At 47.4% G+C, this 23,119-nt stretch overlaps 1 protein-coding gene across 2 annotated transcripts in view; it reads left to right on the forward strand.

The window, feature by feature from the left end:
• The first annotated feature begins 7,267 nt into the window (after positions 1-7,267).
• LOC135916900 (RNA-binding protein 24-like) overlaps positions 7,268-23,119 on the forward strand; it is a 126,279-nt gene continuing 110,427 nt past the window's right edge. The window contains exon 1 of one of the 2 annotated variants that reach the window (XM_065450345.1): positions 7,268-7,504. In XM_065450345.1, coding sequence (XP_065306417.1) covers positions 7,277-7,504 — 228 coding nt within the window. In that variant the 5' untranslated portion in view covers positions 7,268-7,276. The remainder of the gene's footprint in view (positions 7,505-23,119) is intronic. The other variant, XM_065450346.1, reaches the window with a different exon arrangement.

Genomic DNA, 23,119 nt, shown 5'->3' on the forward strand with positions numbered 1-23,119 from the left:
CATGTTTATTTATTGTACGTTGAGTGGTAATAAAGTATGTTTTTGTTTGTACAAGCTGTATGACATTATCTCTTAGCAGAGTGCGAGGAAAATGTGCGTATTGCATTTTTCATTCTACATTGTTGGGAATAAGGTTTTGTGTAGATCGCTCAGTGCAGCCTTCGTGCACTTAACATGTTCACTACACAGTAGGAGTTTCGAAGTCCCCATTCTTGTGCATGATGATATATAGATAGGCAAGTGCTCCTTGGAAACTTACACGAGGTACAGAGGAATGGCTTTGCAACACATCAGATACGTAACAATGAGAATTTTTCTTCTCCATTGATGTCTGGCAAAGATTTTGCTTGTGTGCTGTAGAAAAGCCCAGCCGCACAAAGAATAACTCGTGACCCACCTGCGACCCACATCGCAGTGAACATGTTAATACACAAGAAAATAGGATTTCAAGTATGTTTACGCTGTTCCTTTCCTTTGAAACAAAATGGTCGTCAATGGAAGGGGAAATTTGCTTAAGGACAACGGATGATTCAATGGTGCAATGAGATGAACTTTTCAGGCAATGATGATGATGGTTGATGCATGACGGGGGTGTGTATGTGTGTGTAAAAACTTTTATTGTCCATAAGGGGTGACACCGGAGCTCTGGTACCGCTCGTAGGCGTCCAGGGAGCCTGATGTCTCCCTAAGGGGCAGGGGTTAGTGACGCAGTTTGCCACTTCGGCTGCCAGACGGACAATGTTGGCCTGTGCCACCAGGTCTTCACTATGAAGTGCGGTCTCCCATGCTTCTTCGTCCTTGAATAAATTATATTCCGGGGATTAGCTGCACTCCCATAGGATATGTCTTAGAGTTTCTATTTTATCGTAGAATCTACAGAATTGGTCCTCCGGATTTCCCGTTTGTGTGAGGTATCTCCATCTGGGAGACATATGGTTCTTGGCTTGCAGGTAGTGCCAGGTGACTGCCTCTGTGGACGTGAGGGACCTATCCGGGAGTGGATATTTCTGGCATCCTAATCTGTAGTGCTGTATGACCTCATGGTAGGTCGTGAGCGTCTCGACCTTAAAGTTAGGTTGAGGCTGTCCTCCCCCCCGGATAATGAGCACTCGGACGAGAGTGGTGGCGGCATGGTTTTCTGGTAGGTTGGAGTGAGTGGGGCACCAGGTTAGGGTGATCCCTCTGGCTATGTTGCCCTTCGGTATTATGCTCTACGAGTAGTCTGATATTTGGCCTTTGCAGAAATTCCTTACTGCCGATTTGCTGTTGATAATGATCACCTTTGTGACCGTACTAACGCACGCTAGGGCGATCACCGCTTCCTCTGCTGCTGTTGGCGTCTACTCCGCTTGTATATATCACGGCCTGTTCTGCTCCAGACCCGTCGACTACCACTGAGATGGAGCTTCCGTCTCCGCCAAGGGCGGCGTCTGTGAAGGCAACCGTTTCAGGTGGCAATCTGCTTAGCTTTGTTGCCAAGTGTTTGGCTCTGCACTGGCGTCTTTCCTGATCGTGTTGTGGGTGCATGTTCTTAGGTATCAGTGTGACTGTGAGGGCTTTCCTAACTTTTTTACTCTATATGGAATGTCTGGTATTTGGTTTCTCTGTTCCCCTGTAGTCCTACCCAGTTTAGAATCTGCTGTCCTGTCTCGGTTAGACTCAGGCATTCGAGTTGTTCCATTCTCGTCGCTTCCGCTGACTCCTGCCATGTGTTATGCACCCTTATTCCCTCTAGTGCTTCGGTTGAGGTCGAGATTGGTAGTCCCAGTGCACATTTCATGCATTTCCTTATTATTACATCTAACTTGTTTCTTTCTGCTTTTTTTTTATGTTAAGGAATGGGGTTGAGTAGCTGATCCAACTCGAGATGAAGGCCTGGACCAGCCTTAACTTTTTCTTCTCCTTTAGCCCTCTGCCTCTGACCGAGATTCTTCTAATGATGCTTACCACTTGGTTTGCGTGCGTGTCTACCTTAGCAATAGTCGTGGTTGTTTCCCGTTTTGCTTATGAACATGCCCAGAATTCGTATCTCATCTACGTGTGGAATTTCTTTCCCGTCTAAGTCTATCGAGATTCTGGGAAGAGATGCGTTGTCCGCCCTCATCCGGCGCCTGATGATCAGTAGTTGAGACTTCATCGGGGAGCAGCTCAGCCCTTTACTTTTGGCATGGAGGTCTATGATGTCAGCTGCCTGCTGGAGCCTTTCTTCGATAGACGCATCGCTGCCCTCATTGTGCCAAACATTGACATCGTCGCGTAGATGCTCGTCTTTAGTCCTTCAATCCTTCCTAACTTGCGTGGGAGGTTTTTCATAACTAAATTAAATAGAAAGGGGGATAGGATGGCTCCTTGCGGGGTGCTCCTGTTTCCTAATTTAATTTCTTCCGAGCTGAGGCTCCGCATGTGCAGGGTCGCAGTTCTGTCTTTGAGAAAAGATTTTACGTAGTCGAAGGCCCCCTTCCCTACGTTAACATCTGACAGGCCATCGAGGATGGCTGAGTGGCTGACATTATCAAACGCTTTGGTTAACTCTATGCCCAATATTGCTCTCGTATCTTTGGTCTTTCGTTCGTCTATAATTTCGTGTTGGATCCTTATCATGGTACCTTGAGCGCTAAGGTGCAGTCTGAAACTTACCATCTCATGGCACGAGATGCTGTTTCCTTCCGTGAATCGAGTTAGTCGTGGGTGAATTACCTCCTCCTTTAATTTGCCTACACAAGAGGCCAGTGAAATTGGCCTGAGATTTTCTACACCCGGCATTTTGCCCTTCTTATGGATCAAAATGATGTTGGCGTGTTTCCAGCCTGTAGGGACTTCCCCGGATTCCCACACTTAGTTCATATAAGCTGTAAGGTGAATTATAGAGTCGTCGTCTAAGTTCCTTAGCTCGCCATAGGTGATCTTGTCTGGGCCAGAGGCCGTGTTCCCTTTGAAGTCGAAGAGCGCGGCTCTGACCTCGGCTACTAGAATGGATTCGTCCAGATTCTCCGCTCCCTGATATTCTTTATCCGTTGCCGGGCATACGGGGCTTATATAGATTTCTTTAAGTCGGTCGATGAGCTGTTCATCGATTCTGTCAAATTTGTATGTTGCCTCGATTTGCTCTATGTGGGCGTGGGTTTTGGTGTTGGTAGGGTCGATGAAGTGGCGCAGCATCTGCCACGTGTTGAGACGGCTCATATTCTTCACTAGCTCGTGGCATCTTTGATCCCACCACGAGCACAACGAAGGATGAAAGAGGGAACGCGGAGCGCAGCGGCGGACGCACGATGGTGATGGCGAAGAGAGCGCGATGAGGAAAGCGGAGGAGGAGGGTGTGGTGAAAGCGTGAGGAAAGCGTAGTGAGTGAGTGAGTGAGTGAAACAACTTTATTTTGTCCACTATAGACGTAAGTAAACTCCACGCCACCTGGCTAGGCCCACTCAGGGACCATCAGGTGGAACCTGACGGCCCTGTCGCGAGCCCTCTGGACTGCCAGGATTTGAGAGGTCGGATCCTGGGCCCTAATTAGCTTCAGCATTTCCTCGTGAGTGAAAGGGGGACCGGCAGAGGCGCAGCCCCACAGGACATGTTCGAAGTCCGCATAATCACCACACAGAGGGCAGTCCGGGCTTGGGAACCGTTCGGGGTACATTGTGTGCAGCGCCGCGGGGCTCGGGTAAGTGCTTGTTTGCAGAAGTCTGAGAGTGACTGCCTGGGCCCTGCACAGCGAGGAGTGCGGCGAAGGTAGGACTCTTCTTGACAGATAATTGTATTTGCAGATTTCGTTGTACGAGCAGAGAGGCTCGGGTCGCCCAGGAGAGGGCGCGTTGCCCGGCGCACGGTCAGTCAAACCTCGTGCAGCCGAGTGCGCCTCCTCGTTGGGGTTGATCGAGGCACCCTCAATTGTTCCAAGGTGCGCAGGGAACCAGGCCAAAGAGCGTAGTGCCAGGCAAAAGCGTAGTGCCGCACAAGACGGGCTCTGTGGCGACCATGACTATGAGATGGCGCCAAAGTAGCGCGCGTCGTCTGGGAGGTCTGTCTGCGGCTGCTGCTGCGAATTGCGCCCACGCGCCTCTCACGATCTACCGATTGCGAGGCAGTCGCGCCACACTTCGCTCACTTTGCAACGTGCCGCACGAGACGGATTGTCCGCGCCAGCTAATACATCGCGAAATGAGAACACGTATTGAGATGCACTGAAATTTCGCGTTATAGGGGGTATCGTAATCGCTTAAGTTCCTTTGTCATTTTTTCAGCATTGGATGAAGGTCGAAACCTAGTAATATGTATTGGCAAGCGTCGGAATCCCCTGAAAAAAAAAAAATGGATTTACTATTCCGCTTGTTTCTACAAACCACTTTTGGTAGAGGTATTCAAAGGCAGATGCATCATGAAGTCAAAATAAATTGGCTTGCCCCACTCTTGTGATTATACTGCAGCTGCAAACAAACAAGCACAGTCTGAACAAATATGTGCAGCATTCTCATTAATGTTTCTTTTTTATGAACATCATCATATACCTAGCCTGTTTGCGATACGACGCCAGCAAATTTTGCTTTGTGGCATGACATCACGATAATGTTGACTTCCAGGGTACGTACAGCGTTAGTATCAATTTTTAATACCTTGTAAGTGTTTCTCAACTATCACGAACAGCCGAACGTCGATGTAACGAACATAATATAACGAATTATTAGCTGTAACGAAGTCAGTTTAGAATGTTTCTTGCTCAAATTAGCATGCAAGAAATATATGCTTACAACGAATATCGGATATAACAGTATTTCCGTGTCGGATGTGGTTTAATTATAATTAACAAGATATCGGACTGCACTTGCTAAGTGTCACCCTTTTACGTGTGAGAAGCGTGTCATGGAGTTTTCAAACTTTGAAAAGTAAGTGTCGGTACTCTTTTAAACGTGCTCAAAATAGCGATGACGACTTTGTTTCGCAGTTAAATTCGCAGTGCCTAAATTCAAGAGCAGAGTTGCACTGCAGGCAGCAATTAATGAGCAGTTTGCTGAGCAATATTGAAATTGGATCCCTACAAAGTACTTTCTTCTTGTCATTGGTTTGCAATGCTTAATTATATCATTGCGTTTCTCCCCATTGTGTGCATCTGACTGGCGGTTCACTTAATTGAGGCCTTTGGCTCTAGCTCTAATTAAAAGGTACATTGTGGCTTAACTATACTAAGCCACGCTGCGGTCTGCTAACTTTCTATATTATATAGTAACACTGTATAGTTAAGTATTAAGCATCAGGATTAAGTTGGACGAGGTATAACGTTTCATTTGTATGTGCAGTAATTTACAACTGTAATAGGCTAGTGGCACGTAATGTGGCGTTATATAATGCGAGACAGCGATCCTGATTAACTGTTGCAACTGTCGTCTCGAATGTTTTGTTGCACTATTGTTTATGTTATAGGAAAGGTAATTAACTTGGTTAATTGTTAAAATGTGTGTGGTGTGCTTCTAGCGGAAGTAATAGGTCTAATTCATATGCAGCTTAGAATGGTGGATTAATGACACGGTAGTATTATAGGTAAGCAACTTATAAATATGTAAGACAGATTCATTTATAGTCCGGAACGCTTATGAAACTTTGCAGCAGACAGGCACGTCAACGTAACATAACGAATCTTAGTTTTTCTTTTTTTTCCCGGCCCTAATCTTTCCGTCGCATTGGGCCAGAAAACGTTCCCAAAACTTATTAGGTTGCTTCTTTGTTTCCTTTACAATTATTGTAACCCAGTCTTAACTACGCAAATAACTACGCAGATGCTTTGAAAACTTACGACAACACGGAGAAGGGGTACGATAAACAGGGTGGCGTAGCCTCCTGCCTTTAGTTTTTACCGACTTCCCAAGGCCCCTAGCCCTCACGGTAAAGGTAACCGTTCAAATATTGCAGAAGCGCAACTTGCAGCTCAGTATATATACTTCAGCGCCTGTTGAAAGGCCAGCCGTAAAGCCAGACGTCATTAATTAGCACACGCACGTGTTAAAAGACACACGGAAGGAGTGAGCCCAGGCGTTCTTTGTTCAGGAGCGAGCGCGAGCGAGCCTTATTTTTACACTAAGTGCACAGTCATAGTAACGATGGCTGTGTATGTATATTGTTTGATCACCGGATTGAGCTGATTGCTGCGTCCTGTTCAAAGCTCATTCGAACTCGATTATAACGAGCAAACTTATGCGCTAAATATATATCAGACTATTCGATATAACCAAACTCGCCCATAAAAGGCTTGAACAAAATTTCATATATATATATATATATATATATATATATATATATATATATATATATATATATATATATATATATATATATATATATATATATATATATGTATGTCGTGGAAGCTAGGAAACCATTTAGCGAAAACAGAACTACGTGTGCTAGATGGAAAATTTGCCTTTACACATTTTTTAAAGGTTCTCTATAAGAATGGCGTTCTGGATGCTGCTTAATAACTCCCCTGAACAGCAATGAAAGATGCATGTCGACATGCAAGCGACCTTATGGTGGTGGTATAGGAAGCCCCGTGTTTTATATGCCCAGCTCTTTAATAATGAGGGAGTTACTTCCCCTTAGTGTTGGTCAGCACGTTTTGCGCGCTCGATATATCGACAACGCGTACTGACAGTTACTAACGCGAAATAATTCCCCTCATAACGAGCTGAGCATGAATGATTCGCTTTATTTGGGATCGTTATGTTCGGATTTAAGTGTATTGCTGTTTGACGTGAGTGCTACGAGACGAAGGTTCAGGGAGACATTTTTGACAGGCTTCTACGCGTATTGAGCCTGAAAGAAAGTTTTTGTTTGTGTAAATACTTGCAGGACATCTCTTGGTCTGCAGGTTCACTGGCGGTTGTTTTCGAATTCTTCAACCGAGTTTCTTTTTGTTTTTTATCCATATATTCGAAACTCATCTATTTTTCTTGCAAAGCATAATTCGATATACCTGTTTCCAGAATCGTCGGCCGCACGAAAACGCTCGCGAAGGAAGATGCATCACGTATCTGCTTCCTCGAGTTGTTTGTTAGACGTCTTTCTGACGTCTCCTTGGTACGAGTTCTCGGTCACCCACAATATTCGGCTAGAGAACGCGCGTTAAATGGCACGAGAGAGAGAGATTCGTATCGAATAGACATTCGAACTTTCCGCCATCGCATCCGAAACCGAACTCTGGGGACGCCGGAGGACGCACACCCTCGCACTCAGCAGACGACGCCGGCGCCGGCGACCAGCCAGAGGGCGCCCGGAACGTAGTCACGTGATGAGCAGCTGGTCCGGCGTCAGACGAGCATGCAAAGCTGTGGTTAGCGGCATGTCGGAGTGTGGCGTGCAGCAAAAGGACACGACGTTCACAAAAATATTCGTGGGCGGACTGCCGTACCACACCACTGACAAGTCGTTACGGCAGTTCTTCGAAACCTTCGGCGAAATCGAGGAGGCTGTGGTCATCACCGATCGACAGACGGGCAAGAGCCGCGGCTATGGTTTCGTAAGTGGAAGCGTCTCTCTCGCTTGTTTGCTCTCCCTTTCGTTCCAGTGAGACGCGGTTCAAAATGCGCCGCGCGTCGTTTTCGGTCGTGCGGTTCTCTGAAAGCCGTGCGATCCTGTCGAACAAGTGCGATTAACGAGCATTCGAAACGTTTTGTCGAGGCGATTACGCGAAATGCAAAAGTGTGCGGTATCCGCGTCGACTCGTTTCGAAAGCAGCCGCCGTTGGGTCCTCTCGAGTCCGAGCGCCTGTGTACTTCGGTGACGTCGCATGAGCGTATGAATCATTTGTCCGGCGCCTGCTGGCGATCTCTCGTTTTCGAGCGATCGCCGCTTGAAAAATTGATTCATTTTGGACGTTGGCGCGTCGCGAGGAGGTCCACACGTTCCAAAATGGAACGCCGTCCTCTGCCGTTCTCCACAAAGCGTTCGTTGACGGCACGTTCGAAACATCATCGACCGAGTGAACTGTTGATCATATCGCCCACCCCCTCCCGTACGTGCTCTCCGGGACAAAAGACTTTGCGTAGGATGTGGCGCCCGATAGTTTGGACTGATTAGAGGGGAAAAGAAGCAACGCCGTGGCGAGGAAAAGAAAAAAAAAAAAGAAAGCGTGGTGAATGCACGATTAGGGTAGTGCATTGTCTCGCGCATGCGGGCATTGAAACGCGCACGCCGATTGGGCGACTCCCCGTGTGTACTTTGTGAACAGCCGTACGGGTCATCTTTAATCTCGGGAAGACCTCTTGACGCGTGCCGTTCCTTACGTCGGGATTTGGAGCTTCGCCTTGGAAGAAAAAGAATCCAAGAAACGGCCATTTTTTTTTCGTGCGTACTTACCTCGCTGGTCCGACCTGCTCGTGCGTTAGCCTCTTCTTCGCCTCATGGTGCGCGCGGCCTACTCGTGACAGATTTACGAGACGCACAGCCCGTCTCCTTTTTCCTCCGCGCCGTTGCGCACAATGAGGGGTTCTCGTGGGCCGTTTCTTTTACTTTAATCCCGATTTCATTTTTTTTCCCCCGTCTAAGCACCTTTCCGTTTTTTTTTTTCGTTTACTGAGGAAGTTTGGGGATCTCCGAGAAAGAAAAAAAGGAAAGGAGACCCGTCTGCTTTGTCGCGGTGTGATTAATCGGACCCATTGTGCAACGTACGGCACGTACTATTATAGGGGCAACGCACGTCTTTCGATCTGACAAGTTGCCCGGATAGCAACGGTGGCTGGACGCCTCGGGTCAGCCCCAGGCGTGTTGCTCTGGGCTCCTCTTCTCTCTTTTTTACTTTTTTTTTTAAAAGTAACACGCGCGCGTTTTAGCGTTTGTATGTGAGTGGGTGCCCCTGCGATGATGGTCAGAGTTTGGTGCCGTGTGACACAGTTTCGGGGCGTTTCGAAAGTTAACGAACCGCTCGTCTGGGTGAGGGCCGGAGATTTTGTTGAGTTTTGCTGCGTTTCGTAGTAGAGGTGACGAAAGGGTTTCAGTTCCTTCCTTTGTTCCCGTCTCTTTTTTTTTTTTATCTGGAGAAAAGGAGGTTTGGAACGGAATGCAGGGGTGCGTACGGAGCACGTTGAGCCTTTGGCTGTGCCTCCTGCGCTGTCGGGTCAGGGAAAAAAAAAAAAAAAGTCCGCTGTCGAAACTGCGCGCACCCGAGCCATCTCTTGAAAACCCGCGTGTAACTTGTTGCTCCGCTGTTCTGCGCGTTTCTTTTTTGTTTCTTGCGATTGCTGCGTTGCTGTTCCGACTTGTAATACGTTTATCACTCGCGCATTACTGCCATCCCTGCCGTCAGTTAGGACAGGTTTGTGTCGTTTCGACGTACCCGGTTGCACTTCCTTACAGATGATTGATTTTCTTTTTAAGCGTTAATTTTGCAATCGCGTGCGTGATAACGTATAACTAACGCAGGGGTGTTTCTTGTTGGGCTAGTTGACGGAACACAGCTTTGTGGCGTAACGGTTCGTGAAGCATAACTTTGTCGGTCGTTCTGTGTGTATGCGTGTCACTTTTCTGATAACTAGCGTTTTAAGTATCTGTCTTAGTAGCGTACCTTAGCACCTGGGCAAGAAATACATATATCGCAAGTGACTCGGCTTGAACTTGATTGGGGCTTTCTCGTATCTTCAGCTTTGTCGGACCTCTGCGCCCTCATTACGAAAGGGTTAGAAACGTTTTTTTCACCACAAATATGACTTCCTAATTTCTAGATCGCCCGAGGAGAGCCTGTTGATGTCAGTCACTTGTGTTTTTCTTAAAGAAGCGCGTATGCTTTGTTTCGAGAAAGGCGTGAGCTGCTGTTAGATTGGTGGCCCGTCTTCCTTATATATGTGTTTAAATTTTGTTATTACTATTGAGGGGTCGGATCACGGCCACATACTTGTGCACTCGAACGAGTCGATGCGACAAAGTTTGCACTCCGTCCGTGCCGCACTTCGAAAGTGTGAGCAATCAAATCAACTATGGCATTTCTTTATTTTTTAATGTTTTCGGACTTCGAGAAAATGTTATTGAGATCCCCTTTCCAGGACGTGAATATTATTTTAAAAAAAATAAAAGAGCTTTGCATAATTCTTTATAAAGCGCAGCGCTTCTTTTTTTAATATATATTAGTATCTTTGTCCTTGCTCGTTCTTAGAAACATAACTGTTGTGGGCGTCGGGACGAACCTCGGTCTTTGATTTGCGGCTAGTTCCCATGTCGATATATTGTATGCCGATAATATAATGATATATTTTTCTATTTTACTGTGTGTACCACGTAATTTTGTGTGTGTGTGCGGAAGCAGATTTTTTTTATGCGACCCATTATTCACATGCCCAAATTATTGATTTGAAATCGGCCCATTTAGTTTAGAAGATATCCTGTGCTTAGCGCCTTCTGCGGGAAGTATATATATGTGTTCTCAAAATCTGTGGCAGAACGCATTGCTGTTCTAGTTAGCACTTGCCTCGAAGACCACTTCCCCCCTTCCGCTCTAACGATATATATATATATATATATATATATATATATATATATATATATATATATATATATATATATATGTATTGCTCCTGCTTAATTTTTTTCCGAATGCTGGTAAGCGTTCACTGAATCATCGCGGTGTATTTCGCCACAGAGTTCGAGGGCGACTTTTCCAAAATGGTGCCATCCGCAAAGTGGGTACGACTTCATTGACGGACGAACTGCTAAACTCTCCAAGTCGACCGCACTGCACATTGGCATAAGCAAAAGGACAACAGATTGCATCTATAGTGAAACTTCAAGCAAAGTAATGGCCGAATGGCCGACGGAGATGAAAAATATTTGAAATCTCGTTGCGTCGCCTGCGATGCGTCCAGCACGCTTAATCCACGTTCTTACATGCTCAACGTGTGTGACATAGTTTTTAATGTTATTCACTTTTTAATACCATGTCCTCTGCATGAAATGCACCGCGAAAGCTTTGCAATGTTTCTTTTTTCTTTTTTTTCCAAAAATTAATATTCCGTTTCACCCCTGACGTACTTTTAGGATATACCCTCCTCCATGTTGTCGCTACTTCTAAAGACGTGGCGAAGAGCTTATTAGCTTGCCGTCTCGGTGGTGTTTACCCTTTTCCACATTCAGACCGCTGACTGCCCACTGCAAGATATCATTGATTTAAAAAATAATAACCTCTACTAACAGTTACTAACAGTTAAAATCTAAAACATATGGGAAAAATTGCCAGCAAATAATTCTCATACTGAAATAGAGCTTTCTTTTTTTCACGACCTGGCGCGACTTGACAATGTTATGAAACTCCTAAAGACATCGCGTGGAGGTTATGCTACACTAACAAGTTATGTTTATTGTGGAGCCGTGCACACCGTTTTAATTCCATGTAGCACAAAAAGCTAACCTTTCTTAAACCTACGGCGGTAAAGGCGAGGCCATTGAACGGGAACAGTATACTTCTTTTTTTCCTCTCCGCCAACTGGCTGGAACATGCAGTGATGATATTAAGGTTTTACAAAGGTTACAGAGAAGACGTAGTTCACGCGGCTCCTCTTAGACAAGAGAGGGAGAAATGTAGTCTGGTGTACAGGAGGAGGCCTTGGTTGAAAAACAGCCCCTTCTCGCATCTTTGTTTTGCGCAGGACGACTGCTCTATTTCTTCTTATGGGGTTTTACGTGCCAAAACCACTTACTGATTATGAGGCACGCCGTAGTGGGGGACTCCGGAAATTTCGACCACCTGGGGTTCTTTAACGTGCACCTAAATCTAAGTACACGGGTGTTTTCGCATTTCGCCCCCATCGAAATGCGGCCGCCGTGGCCGGGATTCGATCCCGCGACCTCGTGATCAGCAGCCCAACACCATAGCCACTGAGCAACCACGGCGGGTACGACTGCTCTATTTGATGGCATTCTACTACCGAAACACGGGCGACTGAGTATGCATGACCTTGTCATTTCTGCGTTCGGCGGTGTGTGTGTGTGTGTGTGTGTGTGTGTGTGTGTGTGTGTGTGTGTGATATTATGATTTACGAAATTCACTGTACAGTAGGAAGCGGCCAGGCAACTCTACCTTCAGCGTTTTCAAGTGTATCGCAAATTGCCTCTCATCTCCCCGCCGTTCTCCTTCTTTGTACTCTCTCTCTCTCTTATATAGATAGATGCCCGGATAGCATGAGCTGCCCCTTTGGAAAGGGATAGTGGCGGATGCCACCTATCCCTACGCGCTTAACTTTCTTCCGCGCCCATTATATAATCGACCTTCGGAACCCACGGTTCGTGTTAACAAATCGTCGAACGTGAAATCAAATCCCTAAAAATATATTGTATATGGTTTCCCGTTTCCGCGCCATCGATACTACAGTCGTCTTTTTCATTATTCTCTATCGCAGTTTCATCAAGACTTTTCTTCTTCTCCTTCTTCGTTTTTATTTATTTATTTATGTTTTTTTTTTTTTGCTATCCCCGAATCCCAGTGCCTTGGGCCGTGGTTACTACGTCCTCATTGACCTCTGGATGCACCCCCCCCCCCCCTCCCCACTTTCTCTGCGTGCCAATGTTTCGGGCGTCAGCCGCCGGACAGGCAGCTACCGAATTCCCTCTCTCGCTGTCTCGTAACAACCACAGTTTCGTCACGACGTCGTGTCAAATGCTGCCGTGTTCAGCGAGATTGGATGACCTTGCCCTCTCTTGCGTTCCGGGTTTCGGTTTCGGAGCCGACTCTGTGCGCCCCCATCCTGCTTGCTGTTGTCGACAATCGCCCGTCGCTACATGGCTGCCTCGTTGTGCGTATAGCCAAGCGGGGTGCAGTTAAGGCGAGCTTTTATTTTTTTTCTTTTTTTTCTGCTTTTTGATTTTTCGCTCGCCCGTCTCGACTCCTCTCGTGGCCCTTCGTTTTGTCGGCCACCTCTTCCGGCCACTGCTTCACTGCTTCGATGATCAGGCCACTTTCAGAACAGTCAACTTTGGAACGCCGACGTGAACTGTCGTCGCAGCAAAAGTCGGTCAAGGCTTTGTTGACTTTTCTACGTGACAGTGGCCTATTGGAAAGACTATAATGACGCCCATTTCATCCCTTTTCATATTTTTTTTCTCACGCTTTCTATTTTGTCACGCTCTTCTTTCCGTCTTTCCCTTCCCCTAGTGCAGGGTAGCAAACCGGAGGTTTTAGTCACGCTCTTCTTTCCGTCTTTACTTCCCCTTTCCTTTCCCCTAGTGCAGGGTAGCAAACCGGAGGTTTTAAGTCTGGTTAACCTCCCTGCCTTTCTCTCATTTGCATATCTCTCTCTCTCTCTCTGCTTCGATGACTGTCGACTCGACACTCTCCGCATTGCCTCTGCTAAAAAAATAAAGGAAATAGAGAGAGAGAGAGAAACAGTAATCCAAAGAGAGACTGGCCTGTCGGGCGCGCCCCCGCATGCGAGTGTGTTGTTCCATCCCGAAGGAGATGTAACCCCGTTGGCGACATTGTTTGCCGCAACGCGGTCGGGAGCGTCGATTTTTGTCGATTTTTGTCGATCCTCGCAGCTTGTTTTCACGGTGACATTATGATAGAGATACTGGAATTAACGCCGAAGTAAGGTATGGATCAATCGCGAGCAACGCGTTTCCATACGAACACGAAGAAACCGATTGTTTACATAGGGAGAGAGAGAGAGAGAGAGAGAGAGAGAGAGAGAAACGATTGAGGACACCAAAGATAATAAAATACTCGAGTTGTGTTACTAAGTTACGCTTCTACAATATATAAAAAAAGATCGCCCTTACCGAAACAAGAGAACTGGTAAGCAAAAAAAAAAAGAAAGAAAAAGAGAGAACCCGCAAAATGGGCAGTCTGGTGGCGACGCCGCTTTGTACTGTCCGCACCATCTCGCCGTGACGTCACAGATTTTGACGACCTCTGCTCGAGCCTATTGTGAACTCGTTTTCGCTCAAGGTAGACTGAAAAGGCGAAGACTGATCTAAAGAACATTCATTGAACCACAATGGCCGAAATGGGAATACCTTGCAATTAGTTGCTTAAATGGGAGTTTTATGTGCCAGCCCTGCAAATTTGCCAAGCTCGCTTTAGCAATAAGTAATGCATACCGCTTTAGCGGTATGCATTACTTATTGCAAATTTACCCATTAAAGCGACGCTCCTTATCTATAGCGCGTCGTCCCCGTAATTTGCACGAATGCGAGGCTCCGAGCAGATTGGTGCGATGCGCTGATGTCGCATTCATGCGAACGCGCGACTGTGTTTAAGGAGAATTCCAGGGGGTCACATTCGATGCGGAGGGCCTGCAGCCATTACGATCGTTTCTAGCGTAGCCTGTAACGCGCACCACTCACTTGCACTGTCACCGCGCATAAGCCTAACCGGAATTATGATATAAAACGTGCTTCGCGCGCTTTTCCTTTCCTCCCCGTACCCTACTTCCAACTCACGCCTATACTGCACTGCTCACTTTAATTTTTTTTTTTTGGGGGGGGGGAGGGGGTTTCCCGCGTATTTCCGGTGTCGTGCTCGGTGTTGCTCTTAACGCGGAAGCTCCTTAGCGGTTAGGCCTCTCGCGACTTCCTCCCAAAGGTTTGGCTGAGTGGCTCCTGGAACGAAAATCAAGATTTCGCTCGTCCCAACGAACTGGAAGTGCCTCTCGCCCGAGGAAATATATATATATATATATATATATATATTAATCGAGCACAGCCTCCGCACCAAATTAATGTCGCCGGCGAAGCGCGGCGACCACCTCTTTGACTATTTTTGTCTCCCTCGATAACGGTTCTCGACGTTATCCTGACCTAGTATCTGCGTGACCTAGTTATCTGCTGCTTCATTGTCATTATAGCGCTGCGCGCCGGGCTCGATAATTCGGTGCAGTGCAAGCGTGCATGCAGCCTCGATTATCGGGAGGTTCGGTCTGGTCCGCCTACTGCAAAAAAAAAAAAAAGGGTGCACTTCTCGCAGGTGCGCAACACAGCACGAAAGAAAGTTTTTGATGTTATTTCCCGTCATGTGGCAAGGAAAAAAATAGGCTATGGGAGGGAGCGTCACGTGATAATCTTGAAGCCTATACATGAAAAAATAAAAAAAAAAGGACGAGTCGGGTACAACTTAGGGAGGCAGGAGAGGGCCCGCCCAGATGAACGAACCGCGGCAGCCTATTGCCTCCGCGACTAAATAAATGATCTCGCTAACGCGACTCGGCCAAGTTTGAAGCGCGGGCTGCGACGTTATCTGTCGTCGGGGTCACCGGCCGTCCGGCTCATGACGTCAGCCTGGAGCGCGCGCCCATTGGTGGAGGCCCATCCGCTTTCGAGCGGCAAATGCCGCCGCCTTCTAAAGTTGTGCCAGACTGTAGTCACAAATATCATAAATGAAATTAAGGCGCACGGGAAATAGTCCCACGCCACGTGTAGGCGAGCGGTAATTTCTAGCCGCCGAGAGCGCGGAGTGGTCGTCGTCGTCGTCGTCGTCTTCATCATCATCAGCATCATCATCATCATCATCACGCTATTTGATGTTCGCTGCAGGGTGCTCCCTGCGATCTCCAATTGCCCCTGTCCTGCGCCAACTGATTTCAACTTGCGCCCGCAAATTTCCCTATTTCATCCCCCCCCCCGCCCCTAGTTTTCTGCCGTCCTCGACTGCGCTTCACTTCCCTTGGCACCCATTATTTATTTTTAATGGTCTGCCGGCTATCCATCCTACGCATTACATGGCCTGCCCAGGCCAATTGTTTAAAAATCTTAATGTCAACTCGAATATCGGCTATCCCCGTTTGCTCTCTGATTCACACCGCTCTCTTCCCGTCACTTGACATTACGCCTTACATTTTTCGTTCATCGCTCTTTGCGCGGTCCTTATCTTGTACTCGAGCTTCTTTGTCAACCTTCAAGTTTCTGATGTTAGCACCGGTAGAATGCAGTGATTGTTCACATTCCTTTTAAATGATTGTGGTAAGCTCCCAGTCACGATCTGGCAATGTCTTCCGTATGCACTCCAACCCATTTTTATTCTTCCGTAAAGTTCCTTCTCGTGATCAGGGTCCCTTGTGAGTAATTGACCTAGGTAAACGACCTAGGTAAACACGAACGGCGTTCGTGTTGTCCACTTCTGTACTCTTGTGTCCTGTCTGCACGCCTCACCTCTTTTTTTGCATAATGTAAACGTATCATGACGATAAATGCAGATGTATGATGACAATATAGTGAACTAGTTCATCATGATGGAGAGTAGGGCGGGTGACGATCGTGTCGAGGGCGGGACTAAAGACTACCACGAACCAAAGAACGCCTTAGAGCGTTCTTTAAGGTTAAAGCCCAAACTTTTTCAGTGTGCATTCAACCAACTAGCCCAACTATCTGCTCTCCTAAACGCCTTAAAGGTCCGGCAAACCATGGAGGGCCTGTTTCTTCTTTATTTATTTATTTTTTTTTTTTGCCTCCGAAGGAAAGGACGAACGGCGTCAGGAGCGGTTTGCTCGCCGAGACTAGCTGCCTGACGTCACGCTTCTTCCCCCCTTTTAGTCATTTTTCTTCCTCCATGTTTCTCGGGTTCCACCGGATCTGCGCGGTGTTCTTTGCGTTAGGCGCTGGGAGTCGGAGCCACGCACAAATTTCACTTGGCGCTTCTTGACAAGAAGACGCCACGAATGTAGCCACGTTCTAGTAATTTCTTTCCTATTCATTTCTTATTTATTTACTAATGTATTTATTTATTTTCGTGCAAAGACAAAACCTGCGTTGTGCGAATTTAAGAAATGCGCACCTCTAGGCACTTGTGAAACTCACCGTTGCCCGTTGACGGCCAGCACGACCTCAGCGTGGTCGTGCCCCCCCCCCCCCCCCCCCAAAAAAAAAAAGGTGTGCTATATTCATTAAAAGCACCGATCTGATTATGAAGCACACCGTAGCGAGGAACTGCGGATTAATTTTGAACACCCACGGAGCAGTTTTTGTTATCACCCCCCCCCCCCCCCTACCCACCAAGAGTCCAGAAATGTCCAGCCATTTGGTGAATGCGTCGATGTGGTCCTTACGCTTAGCAAGCGATTATCAGCTGTCAGGATTCTGTCTTACGTTGTTCCACTAATCTTGGCATAAAACCGTATTTCCGTTCAAGTGTTCCATTTGTGTGCTGAATTGAATTGAATTTTATTTCTTGTTCATTCAAACGAGGGTAGGCTGAGACTAAAGGCATGAATCCTGACAAAAATCTCAGCCTCCGTAAGCGACCCCCGTAAGCGACAAGTTTGACAGAAGATTACACACATATGCACAATTTTGCAAGTTACAACAGACTTGATTGCTGCGAAGAGAAATCATAGGAGCAATGTCTAGTGTGATTGTATTCAAGTACCTTCATATTTGTTTGCTAGTTGTGTCCATGAACCTCGAATAATACTGAGTTTGTTTTGTTTATTATACACTTCTCCTTATACGCCTGTATTCGTGTTTCTATCAAGTGTTTTATATGAATGTCTCGTTTTCTTATTGTGCTGTTAATCTTTGTCACCTAAGTTTCGTTTTATTTTTATTTTTTTTTATTTTTCACTGACCTTATTTTGTTTTTCTTGGCGTATCCCTTACTCAATGTCTCAAAAGGAGGTTCGTAAGGTATCATCGTCACGCCTAAAACGCGCAGCTTGAGATAAGACGAATGATTGTTTAGGAACAAGAAGAAACACAAACATGGTGAAGGGCGAGCTCGCAGCCAGTTTATTTTTTCGTGTGAGCTGCATTTGCCCCGTGTACGCATCTAAAAGCCAGCTATAATAAAAGAAACCTGACACAATGAAAAATAAACTAGTTGGCAGTTCGCACGCTTCACCTCGTCTGTGTTTCTCCTTGTTCCTGAACAGTCCATCTTCTTACCCCAAGCAGCGCGCTTAGCCATGATATCACAACAACCAGCCCCCGCAGCAACTTTATTAACATGTAAGGCATCTTCAGATAAATTAAAGGTCTGTCTCATTCAGATAGAACCTTCCTGCCAGAGCAGAAAGTGCTTGAAATCTATCCATTCAAACATTTTTTTTTTTCTCGGTGTCGCTTTCTTCATACGCGGAGCATCGTGTTACCATACAAGCTGCACATCCTTCGCACCGGTGAAAAAAAACTTAAAAGCGTCAGCGCCGTTGTCCTTTCCCGAAACGTGTCACACGTGCATTGTTCGAACAAGCGCCGCCGACGGTAATATATGCGTCACGACACGAAATAAACGACCCTCCGGGTTTGACCAACGCTACTAGATACGTTGGGTTTGACAGCGCAGAGGCGTGCGCTAACGAGTTCGGGTTCTCGGTGTGCCCGCCGTGGTATGCACCTCACGTCGGTGATAACGCGCGCAAGTCTATAAGGTAACGAGGAAGTATACATACCCACCCGCCGCGGCATATAGCCTAGTGGCAATATGGCGCAACGCGGCTGGAGGTCGCCAGGTTGCGGTTTCGATCGCTGCCGCATTTCGATGAGGGCGGAGTGCCTATTCACGCTCGCGTGCTTTGATTTAGGAGCACTGACCACTGCAAAACGTAAAAAAAAATGATCCTCGAGAACACCGGGAAAGCTTCCTGTATCCACTCCCACATCTCATTTGTGTCAGCGAAACATTTTTACGAATGCTTAAGTTCGCAGGTTGGCAGCTATGATAATGGAACTCAACGGAATCGGTTGAATTCTATTTTATTCCGATAGCGTGACAAAACCGTGCGCATCTGTAGCACACACTGCAGCCGCACGGACCGGGCGGAATATAAATTGAACTAACTGTTCAAGCAATGGGTGTTCTTCGCACGTCACACTGGTCTCGTCTTTTTTGCGTTGCTCCCGACCCGCGTATCTATAGTCTTGAGGGAAACAATGGAACGAGCTTCGTGTTGTAATCCGCCGTTAAGAGCGCGCCCGAGGATCTCTCGCTTCGCCGCTCGGCCTCCGGTCGATTGCGCAAGCCGTCGCCCGCCGTGCTCGGTGGTGTACGACGCGGACGCCGTTAGGAAGCAGCAGGAAGGCGTGACGATTTTCTTATTTTTTTTTGTTGTTTTTTGTGACGATTTGGGGTTGAAGGGTGTATATACTTGGCGGGTCGTGCGCGTGTGCTCATACCGACTGTGTAGCCCCATTTGCGCGTCGCACAGTGACCGGGCAGCTTGCGGCACCGGGTCGTGAGCATTCTTGGAATTCTTGGAACATTCATGGGCCCGCGACTACGACAACGTAGTCCCTTAGGACCAATTCAACTTTCTCTGTCTGTCTGTCTGTCTGTCTGTCTGTCTGTCTGTCTGTCTGTCTGTCTGTCTGTCTGTCTGTCTGTCTGTCTGTCTGTCTGTCTGTCTGTCTGTCTGCTGTTCCTTAAATAAATGAAAAAAAAAAGAACATGCAGCAGCACGGGAAGGCGTTAGGGTTGAGCTTAATAGTCATGGTTCGGTCTGTCCAAATTTCGCTCCTCCTCGCACGCGAGAGTCTGCTGGCCGATCTGTTGTATGCTTGATTCGTTGATTCGTAAGGCTTAACGTCCCAAGGCAACTAACTGCGCTGGGACGATGAGAGACGCCGTATATAGTGGAGGGGAATAATTTTGCTACGCACGGCTCTCTTTAATGAGCACGTAAATCCAAGCAAACGAGCGTATTCTTTTTTTTTTTTTTTCAGTTCGAGCCCTTCAAAATGTGGCCGTGGCGGGTGGTTGTGTACTTAACGCGAGGCTCTGTACGTTATACAGTACGTCGCTCGAGTGATATGTGCCCCTGCTACTGACATCCGTGTAGTAGTGCCTTTAAGCAGCCAGCACACCGAGTCTGCTCCAAGCGCATTGTATGTGTACTCGATACACGTGATTTATGTGCCATCATTTCGCGCTGAGGAAATCCAAAAGCGGCCTCCTCCTCGCTTATTGTCAATGCATCAGCACAGAACGTTGTGCAACTGCCTGTGAAAACGGCTACGCTCTTCAGCTTGTTTTCTATTTTCTATTGTTTTTTTTTTTGTCCTCACGTGTGCTGTGCTTTCCCTGGTGGTGCTATTCTTTCTCTCCATTCCTTCATCTCTCATTCTCTGTTTTTGCTCCCTCCTCCAGCGCGGGGTAGCAAACGCGATATTGCGATCTAGCTAACGTCCCTGCCTTTCCCTTTATTCCCCTTTCTCTCTCTCTCTCTCTCTCTTGCTGGGCGCACGACTTCCTGCTTTCCCTTTTCGCAATGGCTCGAGCTCGTGTGCGCGGAGCCGTGCGTGGTACGTGAAAGGTCATCGGACGCATTATCCGCCAAGTATATAATAGTCCGCGATCGCACCTCCTCTGGTAGGGGGTGGGGCGTACAAACGCAGTCGCATATTTAGGTATCATTTGCACGAATGATGCTGCAGCTAGCAACGCCTCGCATTCCCTTATTAGCGCGTAAAATGGTCAGCCTTGGCAGAACGCCACCGTTTACACGCAGCGCGTTAGCGATTTCTTGCGACGGCATCCGGGAACGCAAGTTATTTATGGCTGCACGTTTCTACATAGCGAATGCGTATCGGTGATAAGCGGACGATGGCACGCCACGGCGGCGTTTCGCCCATTGTCTTTCATTTACTCCTCCCCTTCTTGCTCCTTTTTTTTTTTTCTTTTACGTGCACCGGGCGTTGCGAGTTATACCCCCGGCACACACGGTGGCAAATTAAGTGACACTTTGAGCGCGCAAGCTTTGCCGCAGCGAGTGTCACTTTGGCGACGCGTTTGCTATACCCGGAGATACGAAGCGTCATTTGGAATCAATGTCGACTTGGGAAATCAGTGTAGTCGCATTATGTGTTTGGTAATTTGGGCAATATTTGCACATTAACATTGCGTCATAGGCCGCCTAATAACAGCATGTGTAGCGTGACCTTTATAGTGTAAATAAAATAGCACTTTGCACCGGCATTTGCGTGAACAATCGCGATTAGCCAAGACAAAGTAAGCATTGCGTCCAAAGGGAGCAGGGGAACAATGGATGTTTCTGTTGCAAGCAGCACGGGGCACTGATAACATTTCAAAATCGCAGGGTAAAAAAAGAAAAAAAAACAAGAAAAAAGAAAGAATAAATAAAGAAAGTGGTATTAGAATACTGCCGGCCCATGCAAATATTGGCATTCACTTTACTCTTGAAGCCCTTCTATCGCGGCTTCACACTTCGATGCAGCGAAGCTCGCTAGCGTGTGCCACTTAAAACTTCCAAAGCAAGAGCCTGCGAACGTCACTAACGGCCAGAATGACAGGATATATAATACCATTTTGCCCGTCCGCCCGAGGGTATTACCATATTGTCAATATTATACCCTCGTCTGACGCTTTAATGGTATGCGCTTTCCGAGCGCGTTACCGGTCGTTTAGACGCATACCATGCCGTGCATTCGAAATGCGACGCTTTAGGTTATATACATTGTGTGACATCCACGCAAGCGTGGCGCGTAAGTGAAGATTTTCTACTCGGGTATACGGCCTCAACACCGCGAATCCCCGTAGAGGTCTCTATTTATCTAGCAGCCCGTCCTGTAGTTTCCTTTTTTTTTTGCGCTCGTACGTCTCTTTAAACACCGTTCCGTCCTACACGTCCAAGGCCGGACGTTGAGGACGCGAGTTTGCCTATATGCGCGAGCTGCGGTGATTAGTGAGCCCCTCCCCCGCGACGTCCTTGCGTGTGCGATGCGGGTCGACGCGCAAACACGGAAAGCGTTCGTCCTCACGAAAATGGTCGTTTCTGCGTTGTGTAACATAACGAGAACGTCGGGTCGTATTTATCGCAGCTCGTCGATATATGCACGTACGGCACGGCTCTCTCTCTCTCTCTCTCTCTCTCTCTCCCCCCCCCTTTTTTTTTTTGACTCCAATATAGAGCTCCTCTGTGCGGAGGTGGGCAGGAACCGCTCGATGGCAAAGCGCGGCCCGATCGAACCGCGAGCGACGGAAGTGCGCCGGGTGCCCCGTTCGAGTGTCTGCACAGATAAAAAGCGATCATTCCTGCGGGCGTCGATGGCGCTTGTTCCCGTCGTTTGTGCACATAAACGCCCCCGTTTGCGTTGTTCTCGCGTTATGAATAATAAGCCTCGGTGACGCACGCGGCCGTGAGACGAGCGTCTTTGTGCGTCTTGTCGTCTTGCGTTGTCGTTACGAAAATGACGTTGCACCAACTCGGCCGATTTTCCATCCTCTGTGGGGGCAGCCATGGTGAATTGGCGTCGCGGCCGCGAAGTTAGTGTCTAGTTTTTTTTTTTCTCTTTCTCTCTCTCTCTCTTTCTCTGTATTTTGTTGTGGCGGCGTTCCATCGCTCAGGGGCAGAAAGTTAAAGGAGTTTTCCGACACCTCCCTTGTGTGCTTTAGTGTCGCTCTCCTTCTCCGACGGTTGATGATTGTAGGCCAAACATCGGGCGGCGTGGTCCACTTGTGAACGCTGCTTTCTACTGCATTTGCGGGCGGATTTCCGCGGTGATGAAGACAAAGTCTACGGAGGCGGAGCGCGTAGGAGGTAAGCGCGCTCCCGAAAAAAAGAAAAAAAAAGAGGGCTTCGCGTTTTTGTTTCCCTTAGTTATAAGCTGTGCAAGAGAAAACGTAAATAAATCTTATCTTCGACAGAAAAACAAGACAGAATATTCCACCGAGTGTTACGTTTCGCTTACTTTTAAATCTTTTCCGCGTTGGGGCAAACGCGAAACCGCCGCGCGTGGAAGCTACGCCGATTCCTATTGTATACGTTGTTACGCTCCAAGAAACCGAAAGCGCTGTCAAACTCTGCCGGACTACTTGGCGCAGTAATACATGTAACAGGAGCTCTCCTCCGCTGTACCTTTCTCTCCATTGCCGCAGACAGCTCTGAGCTACTGTAGAGCAGCCGTCAGCAACCGCGTGCTTCGCCAGCGAAGAGCAAGGTACTGTCTTCTTTGTTTGGGGTGATGGTTCACTTTGGGCGCACGCACAAACAAACAAACAAAACTATATTTTTGGTAAGCTCTCTTCCTGCTTAAGATATATATATATATATAGGCGTTCAAGAAAACCCGCCATTCGGGGCTTCTGATAGTCGCTGACGGCATAGCGCGCATCAGGAAGCCATTAGAAGGACGAGATTGTTGGTTTCAGCCCCGGAAGAGCATATGGGGCGCCATTCGACTGGCATTTCGCCATTGGACATGTGCTCGA

Source organism: Dermacentor albipictus, chromosome 3, assembly GCF_038994185.2.
Source record: "Dermacentor albipictus isolate Rhodes 1998 colony chromosome 3, USDA_Dalb.pri_finalv2, whole genome shotgun sequence".
Lineage (NCBI taxonomy): Eukaryota > Metazoa > Arthropoda > Arachnida > Ixodida > Ixodidae > Dermacentor > Dermacentor albipictus.